General features: G+C 42.6%; 1 protein-coding gene across 1 annotated transcript; it reads right to left on the reverse strand.

Moving 5' to 3' along the window:
* Positions 1-15110: 15110 nt before the first annotated feature.
* LOC120027849 (BMP and activin membrane-bound inhibitor homolog) lies at positions 15111-19006 on the reverse strand. The gene is made up of 3 exons (XM_038972921.1): positions 18931-19006; positions 16780-17058; positions 15111-16110 (listed from the first exon to the last, which is right to left on the reverse strand). The coding sequence occupies exons 1-3, from the start codon at positions 19004-19006 to the stop codon at positions 15692-15694; spliced, it is 774 nt and encodes a 257-aa protein (XP_038828849.1). The 3' UTR covers positions 15111-15691.
* Between the last annotated feature and the right edge of the window lie 2036 nt (positions 19007-21042).

Genomic DNA, 21042 nt, shown 5'->3' on the forward strand with positions numbered 1-21042 from the left:
CAATTTGATCATATTACTCCAGTGCTAGCCTCCCTACACTGGCTTCCTGTTAAGGCAAGGGCTGATTTCAAGGTTTTACTGCTAACCTACAAAGCATTACATGGGCTTGCTCCTACCTATCTTTCCGATTTGGTCCTGCCGTACATACCTACACGTACGCTACGGTCACAAGACGCAGGCCTCCTATTTGTCCCTAGAATTTCTAAGCAAACAGCTGGAGGCAGGGCTTTCTCCTATAGAGCTCCATTTTTATGGAGTGGTCTGCCTACCCACGTGAGAGACGCAGACTCGGTCTCAACCTTTAAGTCTTTACTGAAGACTTATCTCTTCAGTAGGTCATATGATTGAGTGTAGTCTGGCCCAGGAGTGTGAAGGTGAACGGAAAGGCTCTGGAGCAACGAATCGCCCTTGCTGTCTCTGCCTGGCCGGTTCCCCTCTCTCCACTGGGATTCTCTGCCTCTAACCCTATTACAGGGGCTGAGTCGCTGGCTTACTGGTGCTCTTCCATGCTGTGCCTAGGAGGGGTGCGTCACTTGAGTGGGTTGAGTCACTGACGTGATCTTCCTGTCTGGGTTGTCGCCCCCCCTTGGGTTGTGCCGTGGCGGAGATCTTTGTGGGCTATACTCGGCCTTGTCTCAGAATGGTAAGTTGGTGGTTGAAGATATCCCTCTAGTGGTGTGGGGGCTGTGCTTTGGCAAAGTGGGTGGGGTTATATCATGCCTGTTTGGCCCTGTCCGGGGGTATCATCGGATGGGGCCACAGTGTCTCCTGACCCCTCCTGTCTCAGCCTCCAGTATTTATGCTGCAGTAGTTTGTGTCGGGGGGCTAGGGTCAGTCTGTTTATATCTGGAGTATTTCTCCTGTCTTATCCGGTGTCCTGTGTGAGTTTAAGTATGCTCTCTCTAATTCTCTTTCTCTCTTTCTTTCTCTCTCTCGGAGGACCTGAGCCCTAGGACCATGCCTCAGGATGACCTGACATGATGACTCCTTGCTGTCCCCAGTCCACCTGTCCCCAGTCCACCTGGCCAACTGTTCTGCCTGCGGCCATGGAACCCTGACCTGTTCACCGGACGTGCTACCTGTCCCAGACCTGCTGTTTTCAACTCTCTAGAGACAGCAGGAGCGGTAGAGATACTCTCAATGATCGGCTATGAAAAGCCAACTGACATTTACTCCTGAGGTGCTGACTTGTTGCACCCTCGACAACTACTGTGATTATTATTATTTGACCATGCTGGTCATTTATGAACATTTGAACATCTTGGCCATGTTCTGTTATAATCTCCACCCGGCACAGCCAGAAGAGGACTGGCCACCCCTCATAGCCTGGTTCCTCTCTAGGTTTCTTCCTAGGTTTTGGCCTTTCTAGGGAGTTTTTCCTAGCCACCGTGCTTCTACACCTGCATTGCTTGCTGATTGGGGTTTTAGGCTGGGTTTCTGTACAGCACTTTGAGATATCAGCTGATGTAAGAAGGGCTATATAAATACATTTGATTTGATTTGATTCAGGTCTCTCCAGAGTTGTTCGAACGGGTTCAAGTCCGGTCTCTGGCTTGGCCACTCAAGGACATTCAGAGACTTGTCCCGAAGCCAATCCTGCGTTGTCTTGGCTGTGTGCTTAGGGTCGTTGTCCTGTTGGAAGGTGAACCTTCATCCCAGTCTGAGGTTCTGAGTGCTCTGGAGAAGGTTTTCATCAAGGATCTCTCTGTACTTTTCTCCGTTCAGCTTTCCCTCGATCCTGACTAGTCTCCCAGTCCCTGCTGCTGAAAAACATCCCCACAGCATGATGCTTCCACCACAATGCTTCACCGTAGGGATGGTGCCAGGTTCCCTCCAGATGTGACGCTTGGCATTCAGGCTAAAGATTTCCATCTTGGTTTCATCAGACCAGAGAATCTTGTTTCTCATGGTCTGTGAGTCTTTAGGTACCTTTTGGCAAACTCTAAGTGGGCTGTCTTATGCCTTTTACTGAGGAGTGGCTTCTGTCTGGCCACTCTACCATAAAGGCCTGATTGATGGAGTGCTGCAGAGATGGCTGTCCTTCTGGAAGTTTCTCCCATCGACACAGAGGAACTCTGGAGCTCTGTCAGAGTGACCATCGGGTTCCTGGTCACCTCCCTGACCAAGTCCCTTCTCCCCCGATTGTTCAGTTAGGCTGGGAGAGTCTAGGAAGAGTCTTGGTGGTTCCAAACGTCTTTAATTTAAGAATGATGGATACCACTGTGTTCTTGGGGCCTTTCAATGCTACAGACATTTTTTGGTATCCTTCCCCAGATCTGTGCTTTGACACAATCCTGTCTCAGAGCTCTACGACAATTCCTTCGACCTCATGGCTTGGTTTTTGCTCTGACATGCACTGTCAACTGTGGGTCCTTATGTAGACAGGTGTGTGCCTTTCCAAATCATGTCCAATCAATTGAATTTACCACAGGTGGACTCCAAGTTGTAGAAACATCAAGGATGATCAATGGAAACAGGATGCACCGGAGTCTCATAGCAAAGGGTTTGAATACTTACATAAATAAGGTATTTCATTTTTTATTTAGAAATTTACAAACATTTCTACAAACCTGTTTTTACTGTGTCATTTTGAGGTAGTGTGAGTAGATTGATGAGTATAACATGTATTTAATCAATTTTAGAATAAGGCTGTAATGTAACAAAATATGGAAAAAGGGAAGGGGTCTGAATACTTTCTAAATGCACTGTAGCTCCTGTCCCCCCCCACCCCCTACAACTCTAATTCATGGAGTATAGGGTTACTGTGGATGGGGGGGACCTCCTTGTCCCGCCTTGCCCCTCGTCAGTCTCCACAGTAAGACTGTCCCAAATGGCACCTGGTTCCCGACACAGTGCACTGAATTTGACCAGAGTCTGGTCAAAAGTAGTGTACTAAATAGGGAATAGGGTGCAATTTGGGACAGACTCTAAAACACCACTGAGGTACAACACTACACACAGAACAGAGGAAGCCTCCTGTCCTGTCTATTTTCCACTGCCCTGCTCTTAGTGACACCAGGGGACTGTCCTACATTGAAACACATTTATGTTTGAAAGTGAACTTCCCTCTTCTTCTCAAGAGCCAGATCCTCCTACCAGTGCAGTGAAGGACCAGGGGAATAACTATTTAGTTGCCTTCCTGAGGAGATGGTGTTTTTTCCCCAAACATAGACGATTTATGAAATTGAGATGTTGAGTACATTTGATATGGAGCCTAAGACTTGATTTGGAAACTCTTAAATGTAATAAACTTCCACCCTACAAAGTAGTATGGTGGATAGTGTTCTGTAACTAGAGGTGATGGGCATTTGGAACATCAAACAGAGAGGGTTGTGATGAGGTCGCTGTGAACACGTAATGCACTGCTTTTGATCAGGGCCCTGCTATAAAAACACACCAAGCCTCGGAAACGAGAGACACCCTTCCCAGTAACCTTAACACTTAGGGCAACTCTGACCTGGCTATAGGCCATGAGAGGTGAACCGTGAGAGACGAACAGCCAGCAGGCGGCTTCACCATACCATCGGAAGCACCAGGGTGAAGGAGAGGAGCCGGTCTGGTGAACCACTGTTTCCTCCTGTACTCTAAAGTTTCCAAACAGACATTAGGACTGAGAGGGACTGAAAGGCCTTGAGGAATCATGTTTACAACAAACAAAGTATGACTGAGCTCTGGGGACTCTGGCTACATACCAAATGGCACCCTGTTCCCTATGTAGTGCACTACTTTTGACTGAAGTTTGGTGAAAAGTAGTGCACTATATAGGGATTAGGGTACCAACATGTGAATGGTAAATGGCCCTGCTGGATATGCACTTAATGTACTTGGGGAGTCTGTCCCACCAGAAGATGTAGCGGAGGGAGTGAGGAGGGGGGAGGAGGAAGAGGTGACCTCTAGGTGTCTGGGTGGGTGGGAGGGGAGAAGGGGGTTCAGAGGGGGGTAAGGAGTCGCATGCTTCCCAGACTAAACAGTTCGGTAGAGTTATTGCATATACGTATAACGACAACATTTTGTGCCCTTTGTTCGTTTTGGACATCGGTGAGTTTTTTTTCGGCTGTTTGGGCGCACGTTTTTCTTTCTGGAGGCAAGCCGAAGTTCGGAGCCGAAGTCTATGCCCCTTTGTCAGTGATTGGTCAACAGTAGGGATTATTCAATAAAGTATTTGTTGTCATTCAATGAGAGACGACTCATTTTCATGTACCTTTTTTCCTTGAAAAATATTGCACCAAACATCTTAGATGTAAAATTGAGCGACTAGGATCTCGTCGGCAGACACGTCCAAATTAATGACAGATTCCTTGACTTATCTTAGATTAATTCTGTCTATTTTTAGGAACTTTATACTAGCTACGGCTTCTCAAAAAAGTACAAACAGTACTATTGCCACTTTTTTCTTGTTTTTAAAGATAAGGTATTTTAAGGAGACAGGTTAATGATCTCATGTACTGGGTAATAAGGATCCAGTCATTACACAAGCAGACACAGCCTGTCACCTGCTTGAGAGAGGTAGAGAGGGGAGGAGTCTTGAGGTCCAAAGTTCTAGAGTCTATCTGTAAAGAGTTGGAGAGGAAAGGAGGAAGAGGTAGAGAAATCTGGAGAGAGGAGTGGAGGTCATGGAGGAGGACAGGAAAAAAAACAATGTAGGAAAGATTTACTTGTAATGTGATTGTGATATGTGGTCGTCTTACCTACCTTGAATGCACTGACTAGTTTATTCAGGATAATAGTGCCTGCTAATTGACCAACATTTACTAATGTAATGTTTGTAGTTTTATAGGCTATATTTGTCTATCATCAAAGAGGTGGAGAGGAGAGGGGTTGTGATCCCTTACAAAAAAAACATGAATTTGACACGTGATCTTACGTATGTGAAGTTAATGTGATAACATGTAACATGTAAAAGCATGAACATGAAACTACACATGTGAAAACATGATCTTGTGAAATAAATGACAACATGGGGATGCAAAATGTCAACATACCATGAAACTAGACGTGACAACATATGAAACTGGCAATTCAATTTTTACATGTAAATGTTTTTCACATGTGAAAATGCAATTCCACGTGAGAGTTAGATTTACATAAGGGAACGTTTTTCACATGTTTGTGGAAATTCGATTTTCACATGTGAAACTGCACATCTCACTTGTGTTTTTTTAAGGGAAGTAATAAAAGTGAATGGGGGTTTTAAGGTAAGTGGTACACTGTTCAACTAAAATAGTGTAAACATCTTTTATCAATATGATTACATTTGACACGATCACTTAGTGATGACTTTTCAATATGACCCCGCCTGGGATTTAAACTCACAACGCTGATCTTTCTGGGTCGCCACAAAGTCTGTAGAATTCTCAGAAGTCCCCTACACATTCCTTACATTTAAAAATTGTATGGTTGAGGGATGAGGCAAAAGAAATGGCAAATGAGTCTGGCTGCACAACCGATTGGCAAACGTTCTGTAAATTGAGAAATCATGTGACTAAACTGAATAAAAAGAAGAAACTACACTATGAAACAAAGATAAATTACAAAGAATGATAGTAAAAAGCTTTGGAGCACCTTAAATGAAATGTTGGGAAAAAAGGCAAACTCAGCTCCATCATTCATTGAATCAGATGGCTCATTCATCACAAAACCCACTGATATTGTCAACCACTTTGTGATTTTTTCATTGGCAAGATTAGCAAACTTAGGCATGAATGCCCGCAAAACAAATGCTGACACTACACATCCAAGTATACCTGAACAAATTATGACAATTTGAATTCCGTAAAGTGAGCGTGGAAGAGGTGAAAAAATGATTGTTGTCTATCAACAACGACAAGCCACCGGGGTCTGACAACTTGGATGGAAAATTACTGAGGATAATAGCGGACGATATTGCCACTCCTATTTGCCATATCTTCAATTTAAACCAACTAGAAACTGTGTGCCCTCAGGCCTGGAGGGAAACAAACGTCATTCCCCTACCTAGAATAGTAAAGCCCAGTTTACTAGCTAAAATAGCCGACCAATCAACCCGTAGTAAACTTTTGGAAGAAATGGTGTTTGAACAGATACAATGCTATTTTACAGTAAACAAATTGACAACAGACTTTCAGCACGCTTATGGGGAAGAGCATTCAACAAGTACAGCAATTACACAAACGACTCATGATTGGCTGAGAGGAATTGATGAGAAAAAGATTGCGGGAGTTGTTTTGTTAGATTTCAGTGCAGGTTTTGACATTATCGATCATGGTCTGCTGCTGGAAAAATGTATGTGTTGTGGCTTTACATACCCTGCTATATTGTGGATAAAGAGTTACCTGTAACAGAACATAGAAGGTATTCTTTAATGGAAGTCTATTCAACATAATCTAGGTAGAATCAGGAATTCCCCAGGGCAGCTGTCTAGGCCCCTTACTTTTTTCAATCTTTACTAACGATATGCGGATGACTCAAAACTATACACGTCAGCTACTACAGCAACTGAAATGACTGGAACACTTAACAAAGAACTGCAGTAAGTTTCTGAATGGGTGGCAAGGAATAAGTTAGTCTTAAATATTTCAAAAACTAAAAGCATTGTATTTGAGACAAATCAATCACTAAACTCTAAACAGCTGAATATTGTAATGAATAATGTGGAAATTGAGCAAGTTCAGGTGACTAAACTGCTTGGAGTAACACTGGATTGTAAACTGTCATGATCAAAACATGTTTATACATCAGAAGCTAAGATGGGGAGAAGTCTGTCCATAGTAAAGCGCTGCTCTACCTTCTTAACAGCACTATCAACAAGGCAGGTCCGACAGGCCCTAGTTTTGGCTCAGAACAGGGCAGCACGGGCTGGCCCTAACATGTACACAGAGAGGTAACATTAATAATATGCATGTAAATCTCTCCTGGCTCAAAATAGATGAGAGATTGATTTCATCACTACTTGTATTTGTGAGAGGTATTGACATGTTGAATGCACCGAGCTGTCTGTTTGAACTACTGGCACACAGCTCGGACACCCATGCATACCCCACAAGACACCAGAGGTCTCTTCACAGTCCCCAAGTCCAGAACAGACTATGGGAGGCACACATGACTACATAGAACTCTATTCCACATCAAGTAACTCATGCAAGCAGTACAATTAGATTTTTCTTAAACAGATAAAAATACACCTTATGTAACAGCGGGGACTGTGAAGTAACACAAACATAGGCACAGACACATGCATACAAACACACAATAACATACGCACTATACACACACATTAACATAGATTTTGTGTTGTAGATATGTGGTAGTAGAGTAGGGCACACAATGTGTTGTGAAATCAGTTGTGAATGTATTGTAATGTTTTTTTAATTGTACAACTGCCTTCATTTTGCTGGACCCCAGGAAGAGTAGCTGCTGCCTTGGAAGCAGCTAATGGGGATTTATAATAAAGACAAATGCAATGCATTCAGAAAGAATTCGGACCCCTTGACTTTTTTCACATTTTGTTACATTACAGCCTTATTCTAAAATGGAATATATCATTTTTTACCCACATCAATCTACAAACAATACTCCATAATGACAAAGTGAAAACAGGTTTTGGGGAAAGATCTGGGGAAAGGTACCAAAACTTTTTTGCAGCATTGATGGTCCCCAAGAACACAGTGGCCTCCACCAAAACTCGTCCTAGAGCTGGCCGCCCGGCCAAACTGAGCAATCGAGGGAGAAGGGCCTTGGTCAGGGAGGTGACCAAGAACCCGATGATCACTCTGACAAAGCTCCAGAGTTCCTCTGTGGAGATGGGAGAACCCTCCAGAAGGACAACCATCTCTGCAGCACTCCACCAATCAGGCCTTTATGGTAAAGTGGCCAGATGGATGCCACTCCTCAGTAAAGGCACATGACAGCCCGCCAGGAGTTTGCCAAAAGGCACCTTAAGGACTCTCAGACCATGAGAAACAAGATTGAACTCCTTGGCCTGAATACCAAGCGTCACGTCTGGAGGAAACCTGTCACCTAACCTACGGTGAAGCTGTGGGAATGTTTTTCAGCGGCAGGGACTGGGAGACTAGTCAGGATCGAGGGAAAGATGAACGGAGAAAAGTACAGAGAGATCCTTGATGAAAACCTGCTCCAGAGCACTCAGGACCTCAGACTGGGGCGAAGGTTTACCTTCCAACAGGACAACGACCCTAAGCACACAGCCAAGACAACGCTGGAATGGATTCGGGACAAGTCTCTGAAAGTCCTTGAGTGGCCCAGCCAGAGCCCGGACTTGAACCCGTTCGAACATCTCTGCAAAGACCTGCAGATCTGCAGAGTAGAATGGCAGAAACTCCCCAAATACAGGTGTGCCAAGCTTGTAGCGTCATACCCAAGAAGACTTGAGGCTGTAATCGCTGCCAAAGGTGCTTCAACAAAGTACTGAGTAAAGGGTCTGAATACTTAGCTAATTTAGATATTTTTTTTGTTTTTTTTAAATAAATTCTCGCCAAAAATTCTACAAACCTGTTTTGCCTTATCATTATGGGGTATTGTGTGTAGATTGATGAGGGGAAAAACCTATGTAATCCATTTTAGAAAAAGGCTTTAACGTAACAAAATGTGGGAAAAGTTAAGGCGTCTGAATACTTTCCGAATGCCCTGTACCTATAATAAATCACTGCACTTAGCAAAAGTGTGCCATCTGCACTGCTATTTTAGTTATCAGTTAATCTGACTATTCTCTCATCATTGATTTAGTTTTCTTATTTCAGCAATTTGAGGTTTTTCTCTATAGTTGTCTAATGTTTGTGGGACATATTATTATGTTTTATTGTTACACTTAAATCACTATGATAAGTGTAATCGTTTTTCTTTTGTGTATTTTAAAAAAAAAAGCAGAGATTTACTTTGAAGTCCAAAGTGTAGAAATACAAGTGAACTCAGTCATTGACACTGTCATGGTGGCGTAGCAGGAACATCACAATGCCTCAACCAAGAAGTTGTGAGTTCAAATCCCAGGTGAGAAAAGGTTGAATCATAATTACTGTATAAACATACATATTTGACATACATGATTACATTGTGTAAGTTGAAAACACTGCGTCTGTGATGTTCCGGGGACATCTTAACAACTCATTTTGGAAATATCATGTGAAAAATAATCACGTGAAACTTCACTTGAAATTTCAACAATTGTGAAGTGTTCCAAAACCACATGATTTCACATATGAAAGCTTATGTAATCACATGAAAATCCACATGTGAAACTTCATTTGAAATAACATCACATGAGAAATGTTCCAAAACAACATGGTTTCACATGTGAAATTGTTGTTTTTCTTCCCCCGTAAAGGATTGAGGGGTTGCAGAGCTCATACATGAACGCTGTCTCCTACCATTACAGTATGCACAAATCCCATCCAGCGTTTTACACACAGAACGAATATCATGTTTATAAACTGTACATAACAACAATCACATATAGGCCTATTAGCCAAACCTGATTTTCCATGTGTATGTACTGTATTAAAAAATGGGTTTGAAAGATTTCATCACCACCTAACGTCTTTACATGTCTGTCCCGGGTTGCATCCCAAATGACACCCTATCCTCTATATAGTGCACTACTTTTGACCAAAACCCTATAGGTAATAGGGTGCATTTTGGGAAACATTTTGATTTTAAATGGTTAATAGGACACTTTCCCCAAACAAACCCTACAGTTTAACGTTCCCCAGAAAGTGTCGTTAATGTCTCGGAGAATAATTATCCAGCGTTTACCCCCAGTGTTTTGGTACATAGCAGCCTAAATGTCTAATTTCACTTTGCCCTGCAGTGGTGTAGTACTCCAACATGTGGTACACATGTATGATCTGAATTTGGGCCAGTTTGCTACAGCAGGAGAATAATCCATCAGCAACAGGAAATATGAATTATTATGTGGATTATATGAATTAACATTTTCGTAGGAGTTCAATACATTTTTCTTATGTGAAAATCAAGTTTGACATTTCTAAGTGAAAATTACAAACTTCAGAATCCTTTTTTAACCTCAAATGCATGACACGTTTTACATTTCCTGCATTGCAAGAAAGTTTTCCTGCAAGAGCCAACCGGTTGATCAAATGAACATCCTACATCTGTAGATATGTCAGTTAGTAATTTCTCAAACATAAACAAATAGATAAATTCATTTTGTCAGGAGCGGTTTTATCACTCCACTTAGTTTTTATCACTTATAGACTCCATGTCCCAGTTGTCTGTCTGTAGTTGATTTAGTTTGGCTCCCTCCCTGTGAAATACATTGGACACATTTTTCCACAGCACGTTATTGGGTGTCACTTGACAATGGCCACCCACCCTAGCCTGAATCCAAACTGAAACGGAACAATCCGGTTAGGATCCAGGCTACACCCACCCATCCACCCTCTATAGAGAAAACAACCCATACTGGGTCTCTAAACACTAGTGCTGCTCTGTAATCAAATCTCTCAGTGACCAAGATATAATCTGATCTGACATGGTTTTAAAAGCTAAAGTGTGACAACTGGGATGAGATATGCCACTGCCCATTCATCACCTGGCAAGCTATAAAATCTGCATCCCAAATGTCACCCTATTCCCTATTTAGTGCACTACTTTTGACCAGGGCCCATAGTGCACCATATATGAAATAGGATGCCATTTGGGACACAAGTCCACAGTCTTATCTGTTATTGTAGGATTAGATTCTCTGGACATTTGACTGCCTGCAATCCTTTTAATCTGTCCTTTCAGTCTGGTAATTCCTGGGATCTAGGTCTCACAATGCACACAAATAATAACCTCCCTGCACAGAGTCCCACCCGGAGATATGGCTGCCAACTAACACACACACTAGACCGGGGATTTAGCTGCCAACTCAAGGTGTTGCTGCTGCTCACTGTCCCTGCTCTGTTCTCTTCACAGAGAGAGAAGCCTGGCTCTGGCCAGCTGCCAATTGACTTTGTGAAAGCCATTATTATGGGGGTTGGGAGGGCTTATTGAACAGTTTCAACTTCTGCTCATGTTCAGCCTCTGTTGTCATTCTCTGTGTTCACAGTTGGCACCTGATAATGTACTCCATCTCTCCTCTACTACAGAAGTGTGTTGGGATGTATAGGGACCACGTTAACAGCAGGATGTGGCATACAGGTGGGAGTTGGTATTTCAGTCAAATAGAAAGTGAAGGTCCTGCATAGTACATCCAAACTGCTGCAGTGTGTCGTCTTAAAATATGGCCTTTATTCCCTACATGTATGACTAGGACCACCTGACTTGGATAACATCAGACTACATAAGAGGCCTTTTTAACCATCCTTGTTGGGTACTGGCAATATAAGCTTATCCATGTCAGCCGTGAGTGGAAGTTTGAGTGGTCGTAGAGAGAGAGCGAGAATGAGAGATATAAGTGGGTCTCTGAGGGTAAGAAGTGTCAGAGGCTCTCAGGCGAGGTAGACATTGTTCTGCTGTCTGTCTTTAGGGCCAGGTGAGGGGCCAATAAATGTGTGTGTATGTGTATGCACTCAGGCTTTGTTGGGGACAGCTCATCACAAGGCCTAGTCTGGATCCTTAATGGGCTCTCTGAATGTCAGTAAATTAATACAATAGTCTCAACACCAGCCATGGGGACACGTTTGGTGGCTTCCAGCCTCCTCACTGACGCTCGGGGCTCTTCTCTCTGCCACGGCTTAGAGTTAGCTAAACCAACAGGACACTTGACTAGCAGCGTGGCTTGTTATCTATACCTATACATAGTCAGACATTGGAGTATCTATTTGGGACTTTTTTGTAATCCTGAAATTGTATTTAATTTGACATTTTAGTAATTTAGCAGATGCTCTAGTCCAGAGCGACTTACAGTAGTGAGTGCATATATTTACATTAGTACTGGTCCCTCGTGGAAATCGAACCCACAACCTGGGCATTGCAAGTGCCATGCTCTACCAACTGAGCCACAATGGACCATCATCATCAATCTCTGTCTCCTGTCGGACTCCTCTGTTAATTATCTTTCACTTGGAGAGCTAGTGTTTGATTTAACCGTGGTTGGACTGCAACTGAGAAACCCCCTTTTAAAAAACATAACAAAACGCCTATTTACACACGGTGACATTAAGCTTCAAGAGCCCCAGCCGGATCTCGTAAACATTCCCAACTAGATTTTTCTCAAGGCAGATTGAAATGTAAACGTTAACAACATGCAGGGCTAAATGTTTAGATGGGTTGAAGGTCAAGGAGGACAGGGACCAACCCATGTTGTATCCATTCAAAGGAAGTGAACTTGCTTTGGGTGGAATAAATATTTATTCCATGTCTTATTTAAACGGATGTCCATTCGTCACAGGGCAGAATGACACTGGTATATGCGTCACGGCGGAAACCCAACATTACCATCTATTTTCTTGAACGTATAAATTGTTGTTTTCTAAAATGACACATTGGTTTGTTTTTGAGAATGTTTTTATTTATTTTAATGGCTAACAAGTAAATAGTCTTCAGTGGGTCATTTACGGCGTATGTTTTCAAGATAGGCCAGAGGAGTTACAAGAACTCTCTCTGAAAAGGGAAAAGGTCCTAGAGTTCATTTGTGAAACCGTTTATAGTGTGTCCTCATATATATATAGGCTTCTCCGCATATCAGTTTGTGTACTATGTAGTCAAGAGTTTTCTACTGAGACAGAGAAGCATTAACCTGTAATCTTCACCAATAACTAATTGATCATGAGTGTCTTTATTACCCAGGATTCATCAACATGGATACGCTGAAATCTCTATAGAGGAAGAGGAAGAGGGGAAAACAAGAATAACATCCAAGGCTATAAAAGCTGTGTAATGACCCATTACTATGTGCAGGTGTTAACAGGTCCCATGTGTGTTTACACTTCATATATTGTTTAACACAGGGCACAGTATAGTCTATGGGATCCCTATATACACACAGCACCGACTGCATGAGCATTTTATCGCCAGCGAGGTGGGGAGAGAAAAAATGAGAACAGCTCTGATTTAAATCACGGTAGTTAACCTTCCCCTCTATGAGGTTTGGAAAATGTCACATACCAATAAAAGCTGTATATCTCACCCTCATTGCTGCTAGTGCGGAAACCTGGGACTGGAGTCTATGATTCTTGAGAGGTCTACACGAGAGAGGTCTACACGAGAGAGAGAGGTCTACACGAGAGGGAGAGACAGAGAGAGACAGAGCGAGAAAGAGAGAGAGAGACAGACAGAGAGACAGAGAGAGAGATTTTATTTATTTTATATTGTAAATATCCAAAATAAGCTTTGGCAATATGTACATTGTTACGTCATGCCAATAAAGCGAATTGAATTGAGAGAGAGACAGCGGGAGCGACCCAAAAGGCATCCTATTATGTATATATTGCACCATATAGGCAACAGGGTGCCTTTCCAGACGCATCCAGAATATACACCAATAACAATTCACTGGCAAGTTAGAAAGGGGACATTTTTGAAGTGACTTCAAAACAAATTGGGCTTTTGAAGGGAGCCAGTCGACCGCCTCATTACATTTGCATGTCAATACAAACAGCCTGACCGCCTGCCGCTCAGCAAAATGGCAGCCGATCCTAATGGGCCTGGAGAAGTGTTTTATTGTAGAGCCACTGTGCATGGGGTCTAACTGTAGCATCAAGAGGCACTACTAGAGTGTGTGTGTGTGTGTGTGCGTACGTGTGTGTGTACGTGCCCTCCCCCTTCAGACATCCCTGTCTGTCTGGTATCAGCAGGTGATGGGAGCGAGCAGAGCAAAAACACAGGGCACATTAGCTGTCCAAACCAGAGGGTCTTGTTATTATTGCAGGGTAATAGTCCTGGGGAGACTAAGTGTCTGCGTGGGCTGAGGCCCGGTTAAGGCAGATTGCTGTTAAGTGGTTAGCCTGGTAATAGTGTTTTCCTTAAGGCCTAATGGAGAGAAACAAGAAGTCAGCCTGGAACTGACACGCGCACAGTAGACACGCACGCATGCAAATGGACACAGACACACAGACATACACACACAGACACAGGTGGACCTAAAATAAACAACTTACTTTCCTCCTCTCTGTCTTGGTTACCACGGAGAGGAGTAACACAGTTCCTTTGAACCGTGGTTTCCAAAACATGCTATGTTCCTTTTGAAGGCCCAACTTTTAGGCTGCTATGTTAACGTTACTACAAGTACACAGAATCCTGCATCGCCATTATTGATTCTTCCACATAATTTATCACAGTCAAAGTCCACCAAAGTTTTACCTCAAAAAGGGAAAAAAGTAGCTGGTTGAAATTGGTCACGCGATATGTTTATGTGTCTCACTATGGACAGGCTTTACAGCGAGATACACGTACCATCAGGGAAGTATTAGGACGTAATAAAGTAGAAGGACTACCAAACAGACTGGAGAAAAGAAGTGAAGGGGATTTCAAACACAACAACAATAGAAATACAGTCTTCATATTATCCAAGCTATAACTCTGTGGGTTCCATATTAACTCTCCTGATAACCCATGCATAACTCTCGTAATAAAACACACGCGCAACCTCAGGCTCGAGCTCTATTTCTAAGCCGCGTAATAAGAGTGTCAATTGTGGCATAATCACTAGCCTAGTCGCTTGGCAAAGAAAAGAGCCCTCTTCATCAACACAAGCTGGGATACAGAAGGGTTAGTGTGTCGGCTGAAACACATCCAGAGTAGCTGAATGGGGAGGGCTTATACTGGCATTCGACCGAGTATAAAATAAATAGCCACACTACTTCCAGGAGGAATCCAGCGCGTGCAATGAAAGAAACCGAATGTGTTTGAAGCCGAAATCTTGACCTTTGGAGGAGATTCAAGAATGACTCAGATGTGGAGTACTACTGTGAAACAAGGCCTCACTGTGAAGTCAGTCCTACACGCACCACACGGCCAACACACTCCGCCTGATACTACACACACGCCACGGCGGCCCACACTCCCACCGTCTGGGTATGAAACGTCACACCACCATGGCAGCGTGGTCCTCTCACTCACTACACATCCTCTTACATCCTACTGTACACACACAAACACACCAGGGGGTGAAAAACATCTTGAAAACTGTTCCTCTCTTTCACACAGCAAGGAAGAAGACACAGGACAGGGTGTTTCTTTTCAGACAAAAATATATATATTTTAAATCTTTACAATAGGCTTGGATCAAGAAACGTACACAGAGGAGTGCACACACCTACAGTCAACACTGAATTATTGAACTATTTTATTGTTGTTTAACCCTGGTGTCAGTGTAAAAGTCTTCTTCTACTTAGCTTCTTTTTAAGCAAAACAACTTATTTTACTTTTTACAAATGTGCAAATAAGACAGATTTGGAATCCTTCAGCGCTCCGTGTAAAGTCCAGGATCCACATGCAGACAGGGTCTTGACAGAGCTTTCTCAGTCCGTCGGTCAGTCCTGTCCTCAAGTTTAAATACAGCCTCGATGGTTTGCCTTTCATTTTCAAGTAAAGTGCTCCTTCAGCAAAAACCACAAGGCTTGCGTTCAGTTCAGTCCTCTTTTTTTCCCCTCCATTGAAAAAAACCAGCTGTTAAGTAAAATAGACAAAACGGGGGATTCATTTTTAAAATTAAAAGAGAAAACCCAACGAGTAGAGGAGACAGCCGTGGCTGTTTTTTGGGCGGGGGGGGGGGGGGACATTAAGTAAAGTCAAACAAACTTAGAAAAGTAAGTCATACAAACTCCAGCTTCCCACGCCCACTGTACATCCCCCAGTGTACCAGAGACAGTATCTTGTCGTTCCCCAGGTCTGCCTGTCTCATCTTGTCACAGGTGAGGCAGCAGTTTTCGTGTCCTGTCACGGGCACCATACACTCCAGGTCTAGCTTCGCCATGTGGCCCTTCTTGGTGTGGTGGCCGTGGAAACTGTAGTGGAGCCGTGACAGCATCTGCTGCCTCTGGTCTTGCAGCCGCTTGTTCTCACTGCGGAGCATCCGTAAGGCCAGCATGATGAGAAGGACCAAGATGAGGCCTCCAGCGATGGGCACCGCGATCACCGCTGCCCTGAACCACACCTCTTTGGCCGAGGCCAGCTCCTGTACCCGCGTGACCAGGTGACGGTTGTTGCTCTCAGGCTGGTACCTGCCGTGCTCTGGACGAGGAGACAAGAGGAAACGTAGGTTATTTTATTGCCTAACGTACACTGATGTCCAGTGGAAACTTGGCTCCTGCTTTCAGAAGGGAAATGCAATGTGTCGCCGAGCCTTATCCCAAATAAGAGCCAAAATAAATGAATTTCAGCTAATAAACTAGCTAAACTCCAATATATTTCATAACAGAAAGCCCTACTTGAGAGCTCTCCTTTCCTCTCTGTAAGACTATCCACCTTTTCATAACTCAGTGATGCTAGTATTTATGCCTTCCTACATGCAGCCTGTGAAAGGATATTCTACAAGGCACATTCCTACTCGGTGGAGAAATTACATGGTGCACATGCAACAAAAAATATCTGATCTGCGTCCAAGTTCTTCAGGTAAACCGGTTGCCCCCAACACTCCTCTCTTTGCCGCTGTGCTGCAACCCATAAAAAAATCTAACTGAAGCTGTGTAAAGGTGGGAATTAGTAAAAGGCGTTTGCATTACAGTAGACCATTAAACACTATGACAGGGAGGCGACCTGAATAGGCTACACTACATATTGTCAGTTCGGTTGCTCTGTCTGTCACACATTAGAAACCTTACAGAACAGAATATAAAATAATACCCATGTTTTCAGTCAGAGCCATTTCATGTTTCAATTCTCTCTTACTTCTTTTCTTACCTGTTGATTCTCTGGTGTGAGCCAGGTCGTGAAGGCCTCTGTAGTTGCACATATCGTCGTGACAGCACTCCAGCATAGACAAACGCTCACTCAGGGCATTTGTGTTCTTAGAGCTGCACATGTCGGCAGCGTTCGCTATGGGATCTAGACACCCGTGCGTGAGGGGAGAGTTAGTGTTCATTGGGTCCAGCACCTTGGTGAAACAGGCGTTTAGATCAGATTTACACATGTAGCCCGTGGCCACGCAGTGGGGGGCATCACAGTAACACCGTATTTCTCCTAAAAGAAAAGAAATGCGATGTGTTAGTCATAGGCCTACATGATTCGTTTATGAAGTGTTGTAGGCTAAATAGTAGCCTATTCTCCAACATTTCAAGAATAACTGACCACACATTCTGCATATTATCTAGTAATAACGTCTCAATTAAATTGTTTGTGCTTTGAATCTTTTCTGCTACATGGACTGCCTTTTCTAACTAGGCAGCAGTTTGGGAAATCAAAACATATTCCAACAGGGGAGAAATCTTGCGTTTTGTAGTCAAATTTGTGGAAATGTTATAAACTTCTCAGATAGATATTTGATATAGTCACACACATGGCTGTTATATCCAATAATAAAATAAAGCCAATAGCATATCTATTTTACTTTTAAAACCAAATAATTATCTCAACTCGCTATTTCGATATTTGAATCAGAAACCAGACTACTTGTGTCTTTTAAAAACTGCCTAGTCGGATCTGAACCGATATTGGCAAAACGCGTGTAAATGACAAGGTAACCCCTGAAAGACTTTGAGAAGTAGACGTGTTCAAATGAAATGCAGTACATACGCCGAGGTTAAGCCCTTTCCGTGCAAAATTGTCCTTTTAGTCCGTCCCTATTATAAAACAGGAACCGTGTATCTTATAATTAGTGGTTTGTTTTCCAAAGTCAATTTCTTTCAACCCAAATGGAAACTCGTAAGGGGGTGAGAGAGCAGCGCAGGAGTCTCCTTTTTCAGCTTTCATGCAAGCATTAGTGTGGTCAAGATGGGCTGGGCGCAATGAGCTCTCTCAGCTTCTCATCTCAAAAGCTTCCACCAAACAACCATGTTAGTATTCGTTGTTTTGCAACAAGTACTTTATATATATATATAAAGTGCTAAAAACGCGCAGCAAATGCTACGAATAGCGTTTCACTTATAGTCAGATGTTTTAAAATGACTGAAAACATTTTTATGGAGTTCAACAAGCTATTTGTATCGACCTGTTATAATTTTCAATATAAATCCATAGCTTTACTAGTTAAAGGCTAATTAACATTGTTACAAGACAGCTACCCCAAAACACACACAGAGACGCACACAAATAAACACAGCCGTTGTATGTTGTTACACGATGTTTTTTGTGTACCTCCAGTCTCCAGTTACATGTTGTCATCTTATTAATCACGAGCTGACCATTGACAGGGCCCTAAACACATTATAATGGCATTACGGCAACAAACTAATAAATATGGTCTCGTAATTGCCAAATGCTTTATATATAGGAGCCAAACATCCGTAGCGTAGTAGCTACTGGGCTTTGCTTTCTACTTTGGAGACTCGAGTTGAAGTATTTACATTAAACCCTATAGGCTACATAATATCACACATCCCATTGATGTGCACTAGCGCGAGAATTATGAGAAACATTAGGGGCATTCAGTCTGTTAAGGCCTTGCTATAGGAACTCATGGGGGGAAAACACAGACCACAAACTGTATAAAAAGTTACGTTTTTCATAGTTATAACAATGTTATGGCATCTGTCCTGTGTTGGAATATATAGTAGATTAAACACACTAGAAATTGAGATTTAGAAACAGCTATAGAAAACACGCCACCTGGATGCGCGGATAGTTTTTATTTTATTTGTATCGTTCTTTATTATAGGAAAGATCAAAGTTCGGAAAGTAAAGAGAGAAGAGAAAAACATTTTGATGACAAAACTGCGTTGTTTAATAATTTGATTTATTCAACGTTGCGCAATTGGAAACGGATAAGAAAGCAATGATAAGGCCTTTGGGAGGTTCTGACCCCGTTTTCTCGCATTCACCCTTTTTGAACTTTTTCCTTTGGTCAGAAAAAGGCAAAGAGGACATGAAGGCATGTTTTAAGGGATCAAAGTTTACCTTTAGTTAGAAGAACAGCCATGGCACAGAGTTCCAGTTGTAGCCAAATGGAAATGAAACTGAAATGGCGATCCATTTACGACAAGTAGCCTAACTTTTTAGTCACTCTTATCCAAGTACCAAAACCCGCAGGGCTGAGCTCGAAGACACGGTTACATGAAATCTACAGAAGAAATAGTTGCCACAATCACAATCCACCGGAAGACGTAAGAAAAGCACACGAAAAACGGAAGGCTTTCCCTGCATAGGAAAACTAGGCTACATGAGAAAAAGCCTAAAAGCCGGACTGGTGTACTTGAAAAGCCCTACTGGAAAAGCGGAGCACTTGTATCGTTAGTTGTTGAAAAGAGGAAGAAAAAAACATTCCTTTAGTAGAAAACCGGATAAATGTTGTGACTACTTGTCCAATCCGACTTTACACACATCCACGATGATGGTCAAGCATAACGTTTATAATCCGAAAACAACGAAATGTGAATAAAATGTCGTCTACTCTCGCATCAACACTTCAATAGTCGACTTCAGGAAGCGGACCTTGAGTTGAAGAAATATCCGAGCCAGACTTCTCTACGTAACATAACTCCGCCCCATCAGCGCCCATTGGAGCACCCCTCGCTCAATTAGCATACTTCATGAACTTTACATTTCCATTGGTTCACCCGGCGGTCACAATTTATCATTCCTCTTACTGATAGTGCAATATAGTCTATCGTGCTGACTAGGCTACAGTAAAAGGTGAAGAAACATTGTTACAGTTTGTTTCACTCCTTTTGCAGACTGTGGCGTTGGCTACAATGTTGCAATTTAATGCGACATTGTTTTATTAAATAGCAGCATCAAATATGCCTATAAATGCCTTAGAAACATGTATAAACTATAACCATAGATTACATTCTACCTCAATAGCCTAATAATGAAAACAAACACTATCTGAACTTCTAAACAGACTAGGCTATTAGCTCATTTTTACATGTCTGTCTGTAGTTATAGTGTCATCCGCATTGCCTCGTCAGGCCGACGCCATCGTGAGCAGGTTCCCCAGGCTACGCCAGCCCGGAGATATCTAGATTGCTTCTGCCTGTGAGAATGGATGTTATGGGCGGAGCGGACAGGCGGTTAGAGAAATTAGCAATCCAAAAAGGCATATGGCGCCACTGAGACGACAGACAGACACAGACACTCAATTACCCTCCAACAATTCTATGCAAAACACACAGCAGCACTGGTCTCCGATCGATATCAAAACCAACCAGCTCAACTCAAACCTATCCGTTGAAGTGTTGATTACTTAGGATGTAGACTGTTTGATCTTTGGTTTGAAAAATTTAAAGAATGAATGAAAAAATATATATTTTAAATTGATTGATTGAGTTAGGCTAATAAAAGAGTACAACCACACAACCATAATTCACATAATTCAGGAAAAAGGTGAAGCATTATTCACCAATGTGGTATTGTGTCTGGGAAAAAGGATTATTAGGATATTACTTATTTAAGAATTCTGTGAGGGAAAGAGATTACAGGCTACATGGAATGACAGCTAGCTAAGGTTTTGCACTGATAGCATCAAACATTCTCGTGGATAACTGTGCAGCAGCCGTTTTTTCCTGTTTATATCCCCTAATTATAACCCCCTTCAGGCAGAATCTCCAGAAAAGGGCAACAACGGCGACCTTCTCATGACGGTAGCTAAATGTCATAGGCCTACTCGCATAGCTCTAAAAGCTTAGCCTTGTGGGTCTAAATGGACACGAATTTTCATAGACTGCCTGAGTATGGAGAACAGAGAGAGAGCAGACATAGAGACGCGCAGGCCTAATTATTTGCCCTACAGATAGATGGTCATCGACACAGTGTCAAAGGGTAAAGGGGTGCGATTCCGCTCAAGGGGACACGTACAGAAATAACTGGATTGACAGCCATTATCGGTAATTGTCGGTAATTCCTGAGAGGCGCCAGACCTATCCCTGATGTGCATCATCATCCACCCAAAACTATTCAGCAAACTAAACCTAACTTGTTCTTCTGCCTCTAAAAATGACAACTGTGGCAATAAGTAGTTTAGTTACATATTTCCCACAGCCCTTGCAACTTTTTATAACAAGCATAAAA

Source organism: Salvelinus namaycush, chromosome 33 (assembly GCF_016432855.1).
Source record: "Salvelinus namaycush isolate Seneca chromosome 33, SaNama_1.0, whole genome shotgun sequence".
NCBI classification, from domain to species: domain Eukaryota; kingdom Metazoa; phylum Chordata; class Actinopteri; order Salmoniformes; family Salmonidae; genus Salvelinus; species Salvelinus namaycush.